Genomic DNA, 12,159 nt, shown 5'->3' with positions numbered 1-12,159 from the left:
ACATCCTTGAATATTTAGTCCCAGCTGTGATCTTTCAGCAATGGCTCTGTAAGGTGCACAGTGTCAGTACCTGCCAGTTTCTAACAGTGCTACACACATATCCATCTCATTTTGTATACTGCATGCATCCAAATATAACACCTTCAGTCCCATATTCACCATCCTTCTCAAATTTGTTTTCCTGTTGTCTGAATTAAATTCTTACCCCTTTCTAAACATTATCTTTTTATATTCTGGAGACTTCAGTAATCTCTCCACCATTCCCCTTCCCTTTTACTTTATCTATACGTTTCCAGGTTCTCCCCAGCTATGTAGTATAAAGCCCTAGCTATGTGATTCGCCAGGATCCTGGTCCCAGTATGGTTCAGCTGAAGCTAGTCCCATCAGAACAGTTCCCTTTCTCCCTGGTACTGATGCCAATATCCAACAAATTCAAACCCACTTCTCCCACACCAACCTTTGAGCTCTCTAATCTTACTGACTCTGTGCCAAATTGCACATGGCACAGAAGGCAATTCAGGAATTACTACCTTCTGGTAATAAAACTGCTTTGTAAATTTAGTCCCTAATTGTCCATATTCCCACAGTAGAACCTCTTTTTACCTCCATCATTGCACCTACATGGACCATGACAACTGGCTCCCCTCCCATTCCAGATTCCTCTGCAGGTCAGATGAAATGTCCCAAACCTAGGTACTCTCATTCCTTGCAATTGAGAACTATGACTATACCCCCAATTACAACCACGTTTCTCTTCTCTCCCTCCTTCTGGAATGGCTCCCTGAACCACAGTTAAGTTGCTTATCCTTCCCACGGTCCCCACTCTCATTCACACAGGGAGCAGAAACCTCAGACATGTTGGGCAAGATCAAGGGCTCAGGCTCCGCCAGTACCATCTCTCAGATTCCCCTACCTGGATTACTCACAGTCACACCCTTTGATCCCTGACCACAGACTGAATATGAATTAGTTAATCTAAGGATGCTATGAACAAGAGAAAATCTGCAGATGCTGGAATCCCGAGCAACATAGACAAAGTGCTGGAGGAACACAGCAGGCCAGGCAGCGTCTAGGAAAATGGTGCAGTCATCTTCCAAAGGGATTCACCCCAAAATGTCGACTGTACTCTTTTCATAGATGCTGCCAGGCCTGCTGGGTTCCTCCAGCATTTTGTGTGTGTTGCTAAGGATGTTACTGCTTCCTGACACACGTTGTGTAGTATCTCTCCCCCTCCCAGCTGTGTCAGTGTTTGAAGTTCAGGTTCAGCTTTGAGCCTGAGTTTCAGAAGCTAGCAGTACTCGCTGTAGACGTCATCACCTAGTTCCTACATCATGCAGCTACAACACATCACCTGACCCTGCATCCCTACTGTATTAATTGCAAAATGGCTTCTTTTCAGTTAATTGCTATGTTATCAATAACTTTACTTAAGTCTCAACTTCAAGACTAATGAGCAATTAGTCCATCTGAGTAATTTAAAGAGTCTGACCTGATCGTCTTGAGCCAAAGCCTTAAAGTCCCAGTTTTAGACTCGCCCACACCAGAATTACTGTCCCACTTGAGCTCATCTTCCTTGATCTCTTACTGTCCCACTTGAGCAACAGTCACCCAATTAGCCAATAAACCAATCAATGAGATGTGCTGTTGAAACTCCCTCTGCTCTCTTTCTCTATAAACCAGTTACATTCTTGTCCCCCTCTGTCTCACCTCTTCATTTCTCTGAAGAAAACTGCCTCAGCGTCCCCCGTTTGTAATCTGTAACTGCAATTCTTCATCTCTGTGACCATTCCAGTCAATTTGTCCTACATCCTCTTGAGGGCTTCCTTAAGGTGTGGTGTGAGCAGGACTGGAACACTGGGATTCTAATGAAGCTTTTGAGAAGTTTCAAGGGGGATTTTGTGGTCTTTGTCAAATCTTATGGAGCCCAGGATCTAATATCAACATCAACGTGACAGTTAAGCAGTGTGTTCAAATGGATTGAAATTAATCCTTGCAGGCATCTCTTGCGAAACACACAACACGCCGGAGGAACTCAGCAGGTCAGGCAGCATCTATGGGGGGGGGGGGGGGGGGGGCGGGGGAAGTTAGTGTTTCGAGCTGAGACTCTTCATCAGGACAGGAAAGGAAGGGGGCAGAAGCGGGAATAAGAAGGTGAGGGGGGAGGGAGAAGAGTGCAAACTCACAGGTGATAGGCGAGATCAGGTGAGAGGGAAATGCACTGGAATTTGCACAAAGGATATAAGAGTCTGACTGTGAGATACAAATCAACATCTGGATAAAGGTGCTGCAGACGGTCATTGATTTAAGCTGGTTGATGCACATATGATAATAGTTCTGGCACTGGGCTTGCAGATCAGAGACATGAAGACCAGTTCCTCCATTGGCATGTGGGAAGAGGGAATGGGAATCCAGTCCTTCAAACCCCCCCCCCCCCCCCACCATGCTGTATGTTGTCTGCTTATCTGCCTTTTCCCACGAGCCTTGAGAGCCTGACCAAACAAACACGCTTCCGTCTTGAATGGTTCAATTGCATCGGTATCCTGACTTCCAGCAGAGGGTTTCACATTTCAGACTCAGAGAGCTGAATAAACAGTTAACACCTGGGCAGAAATTTAACCCTTGGGCTTTGAGATCCCCACCTTCCTTAAACTCTACCAGCAGAGCTACCAAGGCCGAACTGTACCAAATGAGCCATAGTCTGGGCTGGCTGCTCTCTCCTTCCTTTGACTTACCACTGATGGCCACTGCTCACTGAAAACTCACCTCCTGGTTTGAATTGCTATTGGATGTATTTGGGCCTGGCTTACTCTTTACAGCCAGCTCCCCACCCCCCCACCCCAGTTTTGTTCTCACAAGTTATTCCTCGCTCTCTCTCTCTCCTTTCAGTGACGGATGGGCGGACCGCGAGGAGGTGATTGATGCCTACGAGCCGGAGGCAGTGGGAGGAATCACCATCAAACTGCGGTCTGCCGAGGTCACCTGGTTCGATGACTACTTCCTGAATCTGAAGCTGGAAACCAACACCCGCAACCCATGGTTCCCCGAGTTCTGGCAGCACCGCTTCCAGTGCCGTTTGGAGGGGCACCCGCAGGAGAACAAAGCCTTCAAGAATCTCTGCACAGGTATGCCACTCACCGCCTCCTGCCTCACCCCACCACACGCTGCATATTCCACTGCCCAGGACTCAACCTGTTCGAGGAAACATTGCAGTAATAACTGGTTACAGCACCACCACCAATTCACATACTGTCAATGTGGGTCAAAATACCACAGAAAGTGAAGCTCTGTCATCAAACAATAAAACAAAAGCAAACTACACTCACCACTTTGATGCCCTGACGCCATCTTCCACCGTTCAGTTGCAAACTTTGATCTGAAAGAAGACCGAGGAGCTTAAACACTGCCATCACGAATTTCTACATCGGACATGCATTGGATTTTGGCTCCCCCCCCACCCCCCAAAAAGGTTCTTGAGATTCCTTTGGTTGGAGTCCTAAAAGTTACTTGTATGACCACAAATGTAGAACCTTCAATGACCAGCAGAGTAAGGTGGGAAGCAGAACAGCTCTTTTCCACCTTGCCTTTAGAAGGTACACCCTATATCAAGAGGTACTGATGGGTAAGCACGGTGGGATCTTATCACCAAGGTGAGGGCTCTGCTGTCCAATCTTCCACTTGAGAACCCCAATTAACTGTGCATTCCATTTACCCCAAGTAGCCTCTCACTCCATTGTTTACCAGTGGTCAGCTTGGAAGTAGTGGGCCAAAGTAGTGTGACTCTGTGACGAAATGCAGGCTAAAAATAGTCATTGCCGTCATGAGTTCCTTAGTAAACTCCTTGTGTCACTTCATTAGGTGAATGGGTGTTGCCTCGGTCGTGTTATTTACTGAATCCAACACCCAATACACTGTGGAAGGTCTATTGAATTTTCTCAGACTAGAAGAGGTCAAATTTGCCAATCTAAATTAATCCCTTTGGCCACATTTTGCCCATAGCCCTCTCCATGTGTTTCTGCCTGTTTATTCCCGTCCCTCTACGACTGATGACCTTACCTTCAGCCCGCCACACTCTAAGGATGGGAATTCTAATGAATTGCCCAATGCACACATTTAATTTTTTTCTTTACAGTCCCTAAAGCACAAGCCTATTTGCCATGCTGTTATTCACTTGACTTCACACTGGCTTCTGAGGCTTCTGGTCAAATTTAATGTCATGAGGCTCTGGTAAAGGATGACTCACCATGGTTAAGCTGCTGTGTAAATATGAAATAAAATAGAAAATGCTGCAAACACTCAGAATTTGGAGAACAAGGTATGTTTTGGGTCTATAGCCAATCACACACAGCTAGAGATAGCTCACTAATTATAAAATACTAAATAGAAGTTAATATAGACAGACAGTCGCAACAAGATTTGCTGTTTGTAGATTGCTTCTGTTTTAGTATTTTGAACTCAGAATAACAGTTTCTGTGGTATTTTAATTCTATACAAATGTGAGCTGAGGTTGTTGTTATAACCCCTTTTCATTTGTCCTTCAATTTCAAAAGAAGTATCATAGAATTTTATTTCCTACAGCTTGAACCTTGCTCAGATCCCTGAAAATGTTTGGATTACGGAGGGACTGGAGTTACTCAACACAGAAACAGGCCCTTTGGTCGATGAGACAAATATCCATTTTAACTACCGTAGATTCCGGATTTTAAGCCGCTACTTTTTTCCCATGCTTTGAACAGCATTGAACACTGCGGCTTTTACTACGGTGCGGCTAATGCATGGTTTTTTTTCATGCCGCCAAAAACATTTTGCCTGGTAACAGTAGACCAATAAAATTGATGAGTAGTTCACAGAGGTCCAATGAAATTGTACGATAAATCAAGCACACTTTCACAAATTATTGTAAATCAGCCATTTGTACTCACCCTCATCAACATGGAAAACACTCGAAGAAAAGCATATGATGCAGCTTTTAAGTTAAAGGCAATCAATCTGGCGGTTGAAGAAGGAAATCGAGCTGCTGCACGTAATCTTGGCATAATACGTATGTATTTTAAAAGTAGCCGTGTTACAGGCACGGTTCGAAAAAAAGCATTTGCAATATGTATTTGTTTATGTTACCATACGGATTTAATTAAAAGTTAAAAAATCCTCACGTGTGTTAGGGTTAATTTGGGACTGCCGCTTCAGGTCAGGAGTGGCTCGCGTGATATTAGGAGACAGCAGTACAAGGGAGGGAGGGAGCGAAACTGAGGATTCCGCTGCACCGAAACTGCTAGCGATTCAGTAAACAAAAAAACAGGAAAACTCATGAGTGAATGGCATCGGGCCAATAAGGACACAAGTGTCCGATGTTACCAAATAGGTATAACAAAGTTTAGCCTTACCAAATATGTGTAGCGAGGGTTTGGTTTGGGGGAAAAAGGGGTATAAATAAGAGCAGAATGTAAGGGGAAGGCAGAACGCGTTCTGCAATAAAGCCACGCTGCACTATAATCCGGTGTTGGTTGTCTCTCTTCCAAAACGAACACAGGGCAGAATTTGAAGCCCAACACGTGTAATATCTTTCTGTGTAAATATCTCATATTACAACGTGGGACACCTGCGGCCAAAAATCCGGTGCGGCTTGTACAAGTACAAAATTGATTTTCTTTCTAAAATTAGAGCCAGCGGCTTTTAATCAGGTGCGCTCTGTAGTGCGAAATCTACGGTAATCACATCTTATTCTCCCAAAATTCCCGTAAACTCCAACTCACCTAGGTGCAATTTACAACAGCCAATTCACCTAACAACCCACACACCTTTGGGATGTGGGAGGAAACCAGGGCATCTAGGAGAAACCCGTGCATTCCCAGGGAGGACATGCAAACTCTACACAGACAGCATGGAAGTCAAAGTTCGGAGTGAATTAATTATCAAAGTACATATATGTCACCGTATACTACCCTGAGATTTGTTTCTTGTGGGCGTATTTAATAATTGTGTAATTGAATAATAACCATATTAGAATCAATGGAAGACCACACCAACCTGGGTGTTCAAGCAGTGCGCAAAAGACAGCAAACTGTGTTGAAATACAAAAAGAAAGAAAAAATAATAATACATAATTAAGCAATGAATATCGAGAGCATGAGATGCAAAGTGCTTGAAAGCGAGTCCATAGGTTGTGGGAACATTTCAATTATCAGGTGAATCCTCTCTGGTTCAAGAGCTTGATGGTTGAGGGGAAATAATTGTTCCTGAACCTGGTGGTGTGAGTCCTGAGGCTCCTTCCTGATGGCAGCAGTGAGAAGAGAGCATGTCCTGTATGGTGGGGGTCCCTGATGATGGATGCTTCTTTCCTGCAACAACGTCTTGTGTAGATGTGCTTATTGGTGGGGAAGGCTTTACCTGTGATGGACTGGGTCATATCCACTACTTCTTGTAGGAGTTTCAATTCAAGGGTATTGGTGTTTCCATACCAGGCTGTGATGCAGCCAGTACACATCTATAGAAGTCAGGATTGAATCTGATCGCTGCTACTGTTATGCTGCAGCTCAACTAACCTGTGCAGTCCAGATTAATGGGTTAATAATATTTGGTTGAAATACACAGGCACTGGGTGTTGAAACCGTAAACAATTGACCCTTGGATATATTTGCGTTTAGGATTTGGGATCTGAATTTACAGGATCAATAACTGTGTGGCAGGTCCTTCACAACACCATATCATCCTGGGAGTTAGTGTGATAATTCCCGTGTGCCCTGTTGAACTACTTTAGTGCACTTGCCTCTGTCACTGCCTAGCTTCTGAGGAGGTGGTAAAGCAGGGGTCCACAGGCTTCTTGGTTAATGGTGGGATCCGTAGGTTGGGAACCCCTGCGTTAAAGGGGCTTGCTGTAGAAAATTGCTCCTCGTCCTTTATCTCTTGGAAATGGAAAGAGCCTGAGTTCCTTTTCTAGTGAAAGGTCAACATGTGTTCAGACTTTGGGGAAGGCATGTGCTCAGTGACCACTTCTCAGCCCTAGAGTACTGATGGTCTCATATGGAACAGTCTTTAGTTCACAGGTGTCCCATTGACAGCTTGCACGAACCGTACCTCCACGAGGGACAGATCACTCAGACATAACGCACACCACTTCCTGACGTAGTTTCTCTCCCTTGTAGATCAAAGAAAAGTGTAAGTGAGGCAGAAGCAGCTGAAGAGTAGCATGTCTTATTCCCCAGCGTGAGGGGGCACTGTCCACCCTTCAGAGAGGCAGCCTTGAAACCATGGGCTGAAGTGGTAGGAAGTGAGAGTGCCCCCGCACTCCAATCTTCCTGCTCGCGACCACTCCTCTTCCGGTTCATCTCGTGCTTTCGTCGTCTCTCCTCACCACAACCCTACCCCTGTGCTCTTCTCTTTTCAGCCAGTCAACCCAGAAGGGAGGGATGGAGAAAACACATCCCCACCCATTTCCAGAACTGCAGCCATCAGCCCAGACACCGTTGTGGTGTGTCATTCAAAGTCTGGTTCCGAGGCAGGGTCTGGTTGGTATGGCCTATGGCTGGGCATGTAGCGTGGCCCAGGTGCCAGTTTACAGGAAGCCAGCACTGCTGCAGAAGACTATTTTGAAGAGAGTTTTGAGGAGGAAGCATGCAAATGGCTGATGGCCATGCGCATGAGATGCTTGGTGCCTGTGTTCATCACCAAGGAGCAAGAAATGCAGCACCAGTTATTAGAAATGGATGAGATCCCAAGAGTGAATAGAGTTTTAGAGTAATACAGAATGGAGACAGACCCTTCTGCCCATCTGCTCCTTGCTCAACAAGATGCCATTCTAAGCTAGTCCCATTTACCTGTACTTGGCCAAAAATTTGAACCTCAAAGTTCAGAAGTTCAAAGATCAAAGTAAAATTTATTATCAGAATACATACATGTCACCACATACAACTTAGCAAATCTATAGAATAGTAACTGTAAACATTGAAAACTCTAAACAAACTGTGCAAAGGCAGACAATAAATAAACAGCAATAAATAACAAGATAAAAGAGCCCTTGAATGAGTGTAGTTATCCCCTTTCGTTCAAGAGCCTGATGGTTGAGGGGTAGTGACTGTTATTGAACCTGGAGGAGCCCCCGTACCTCCTACAGTGAGAAACCAGCGTGGCCTGGGTGGTGAGGGCCTTTGATGATGGATGCTGCGTTTCCATGGCAGCGTTTCATGTAGATGCACTCAGTGGTTCCTTTTCCTTCATGTACTTGTCCAAATATCTTTTAAATGTTGTTATTGTACCTGCCTCAGCCACTCCCTTGTTCAACACGCTCTGCGCAAAAACAAAGTTGCTCCTCTGATCCCTTTTTAAATCTTTCCCCTCTCAACTCACACCTGTGCCCGCTAATTTTTGATTACCTTCCCCTGGGAAAAAGCTGGGACATTGCAGGAGAATCTATATTGCCCCGGGAGCTCCTTACACTTGAGCCTAGGAAGTACAGTTCTTGATGCTGTGAGACAACTGGCTGACGAAAGCCTGAGCAACCACAGCACTCCCTTTGGCTTTGGTCTCGTGCAGTTATCCCGGCTCTCACGTAAACTCTGTCAACTGCCCGATGATGGCTGTAATGATAAGCTACCACTGCATTAGTTAAGAGCCAGCTGGTGTGAAGATTTAAAATAAAAACAAAAGAAAATGCAGGAAATATGCAGCATCAGTGGGAAGTGTTTAGTTTACATGCAGGATCTACAAATGACAACACACCATACCCAAGAACACTGCAGTCTCTCCGTCACTTCCTCTGAAGAGCCTTCTTCCCTTCACTGGCCGGGTAACTAGACGGAGATACCCAGTGTTGTGTAATTCACTTCAAATCTACAATCAGTGGCCACTTTATTAGGTATGCCTGTACACCTGCTGATTAATGCAAATATCCAATCAGCCAATCATGTGACAGCAACTCAATGCATAAAAGCATGCAGACATGGTCAAGAGTTCAAACATGTAGACCAAACATCAGAACGGTGAAGAAATGTGATCTAAGTGACTTTGACCATGGAATGATTGTTGGCGCCAGACAGCATGGTCTAAGTATCTCAGAAACTGCTGATCTCCTGGGATTTTCATTCACAACAAACTCTAGAGTTTATAGAGAATGGTGTGTGAAACAATGATCATCCAGAGATCGACAGTTCTGTTGGTGAAAATGCCTTGTTAATGGGAGACGGCAGAGGAGAATGGCCAAAATGGTTTGAGCTGACAGGAAGACAACAGGAACTCAGTTACAACAGTGGTGTGCAGAAGAGCATTTCTGAATGCACAACATGTTGAATCTTGACATGGATGGACTACAACAGCAGAAGACCATGAACACACACTCAGTGACCACTTTACTAGGGACAGGGGGTACCTAATAAAGTGGCCACTGAGTGAATGTTGTCAATGTCCACTGTACGTGGATATCCGATGGAATATCATACTTATAATCTGAGGATCCAGGTTTCAAATCACTGGGTTGATGATGGCCTGGTCTCTTCACTTCCCTCAGTGGGAAAGTCTTCCAGCACATTGAAAGGATTGAAGGCGTCAAACCAGAATGCATTGTGGATTGCTGTGATACAATCATTCTCCATAATTTAACCTTCCCTGCTCTTTTTAGTGAAGCACGTTGCGTCAGTAATGGGCTTGTGGCACTTGCTTCCATAAATAATGACTTCCATTAAGAGCAGCCCTGGATTCATAGAGGATTTATCCCTGTCAGGATGCAGCAAAGAGTTCTGAGTGAGTTGAAACCTAACTGAACAAAATTAAAATCAAAACAACATGAATATATTCGTGAAGACATAAAAACATAAGAAATAGGAGCAAGAGAGGCCATCTGGCCCATCAAGCCTGATCCATCAGTCAATAAGATCTTGGCTGATCTGGCTATGGACTCAACTCCACCTACCTACTCTTCCCTCATAACCTTTAGTTCTCCTGCTATGCAAAAGTCTATCGAACTGTATCTTGAATATAATTAATGAGGTAGCCTCTACTGCTCCTCTGGGCAGAGAATTCCACAGATTCACCACTCACTTGGAAAAGCAGTTTCCCCTCATCTCCGTCCTAAATCTATTCCCCTGAATCATGAACTGAAAAGGAAAAGGTGCCAGGGATGATTAACAACCTCAGCCAAAACTGGAGCATGAGCTCACAGCTGTTAACAAGCAGACACAACCACCTAATAGATCTCATAGCCATTAGCTGTGCTCGCAATGTTGGATGTAGGCTTGGACACCCTGGGCAGCAGGCCAGTTGTTGATGGGCAAGAAAAATCAGGGAGAAATGACAAGGATAGTCCTGAGATGCGAGACGTTAATTTCAGAAGACTGATTCGCATAAATCATTGAAAGGAAATTGTATTGAGAGTGAAGTGCCGGTTGGAAGGACAACACAGATGTGAACTGAAAGAGCAAACATTTATTTATTTAGCCCTGCAACATGTCCCCAAGTGTTTCACAACCAGATAATTTATGCCTTTGTGAAGCATCTGCAGGCTGTTTCCTCTTGCTGGAAATGCTATATTAATACAAGGTGATAATGCTTCTTGAAGTACAGTTACATAGACAAACAAGGTGACACCTTGCCTACAGACCGTTCCTGGATAATTCTGAAATCTGTCAAAATTCAATATTAAATACCAATGCCTGAGGGAGGGAGAAAACAATAAGTGACATTTTCTTTACCTCAAAACAGACACATAGTAGATTACAGGAGGCCTCGTATTGTGGATTCTGAATGAGGAAATCCTCTGTGGTAGATAGACCACTTCTAGTCTTCCAAGTGGATTGTGGGTTACTAGTTGCATTACTGACTAAGTTCTGCAAGGATTGGAATGGATGCATAGTGCAGACCCTGATATTTAGAAGCAACAAAACGTGCAATGAAACCTGCTGAACATTGTGCAACCAGAGTTGGCAAATTCATTAACAGAAAAGGGAAAATAACGGCTGGTTAGTCAGTTTCTGGTGCTGGCCAAGAACTGAGAAGGCTTCCTCTCCTTTCATAGAGGCTGGTCAGGGCCTTGGCTTAGAGGCTTATTGGGAAAGTGGGGACCTATGATAGTGCAGTGTCCTCACCGTACTGTTAGTTTTATTGTAGCCTTGGGCATTGCATTGGAAAATACTTATCTAACTGGTTTATAATTATTTTTATCCAATTTCATTTTTTTAAGATGTGCTCAAGGGAATATTCTGCAATTTTTGAACAAATATTCCAATTTTGACCCAGTAAAGAACGCACAGACATTGGGGCAGAAAGTGGACCAAGTATGACAACTTACACTGAAATGGTTTGCTAGAGTGAGCAACAAAAGAGCTGAGTTTAAAGGGATAAACTATGAATATCTGTTGTACTGATATCTCTTTTCCTTTGCCTTTGGAAGCTAGTTAAATGCCAAAGGGATTTTTTCAGGTGTATGTAAAGTTTTCCAAAATTGGAAAAGTGCAGAGCAAGAGAAAACACTTTTAAAATTTGAGGCGAGGCATTCCAAAGGGAAAACAGGAAGCACTCCCTCACAGCAAAGGTGTCCTAGGATACATACTTGCTCCAGCGTTCAAACTTCCCTAACCTCCTAAGTAAGGAAAATCCTGTCAGTATATGGAGCAAAAAGTTAAATCTTGTGCCAAAGGGGACAGTAGAGCTTCACTTACAGATGAGCTCAATGCCTTCTATGCTCGCTTTGACTACCAGAGCAGGGAGGAACCATCACACACCCCCACGGCTCCTGACAATCCTTTGGTCTCAGTATCTAAAGATGACATGCAGGCTGCCTTCAAGAGAGTGAATCCAAGGAAAGCATCTGGCCTGGATGGAGTACCTGGCCGACCAACTGGCTGGTGTGTTCACGGAGATCTTCAACCTCTCGCTCCAGCAGTGTGTGGTACCCACCTGCTTCAAGCAGGCTTTAATTGCACTGATGCTCAGGAGGAGCGTGGTAACCCGTCTAAATGACTACCGCCCAGTGGCACTTACGTCCACTGTGATGAAGTGTTTGTTTTGAGAGGCTGATGTTGAAGCTTATTAGCTCCTGCCTGAGAGGAGACTTGGATCAGCTCCAATTCATCCACTGAAGCAACAGGTCTACAGCAGATGCTATCTCATTGGCTCTTCACACAGCCAGAAGGCCAGAAGTAAATAGAAATTATTTCTCTGCCTCTCCTATCCAAG

At 44.5% G+C, this 12,159-nt stretch overlaps 1 protein-coding gene across 3 annotated transcripts in view; it reads left to right on the top strand.

Moving 5' to 3' along the window:
- LOC140730688 (metabotropic glutamate receptor 1-like) overlaps nt 1-12,159 on the top strand; it is a 198,608-nt gene that overhangs the window by 138,186 nt on the left and 48,263 nt on the right. For all 3 annotated transcript variants that reach the window (XM_073051471.1, XM_073051470.1, XM_073051472.1), the window contains exon 4: nt 2,887-3,122. In XM_073051471.1, coding sequence (XP_072907572.1) covers nt 2,887-3,122 — 236 coding nt within the window. The remainder of the gene's footprint in view (nt 1-2,886; nt 3,123-12,159) is intronic.

This window comes from Hemitrygon akajei, chromosome 7 (assembly GCF_048418815.1).
Source record: "Hemitrygon akajei chromosome 7, sHemAka1.3, whole genome shotgun sequence".
Taxonomy (NCBI): Eukaryota; Metazoa; Chordata; class Chondrichthyes; order Myliobatiformes; family Dasyatidae; genus Hemitrygon; species Hemitrygon akajei.
Note: the sequence above shows the minus strand (reverse complement) of the source record. Positions and strands in the feature narration are given on the sequence as shown.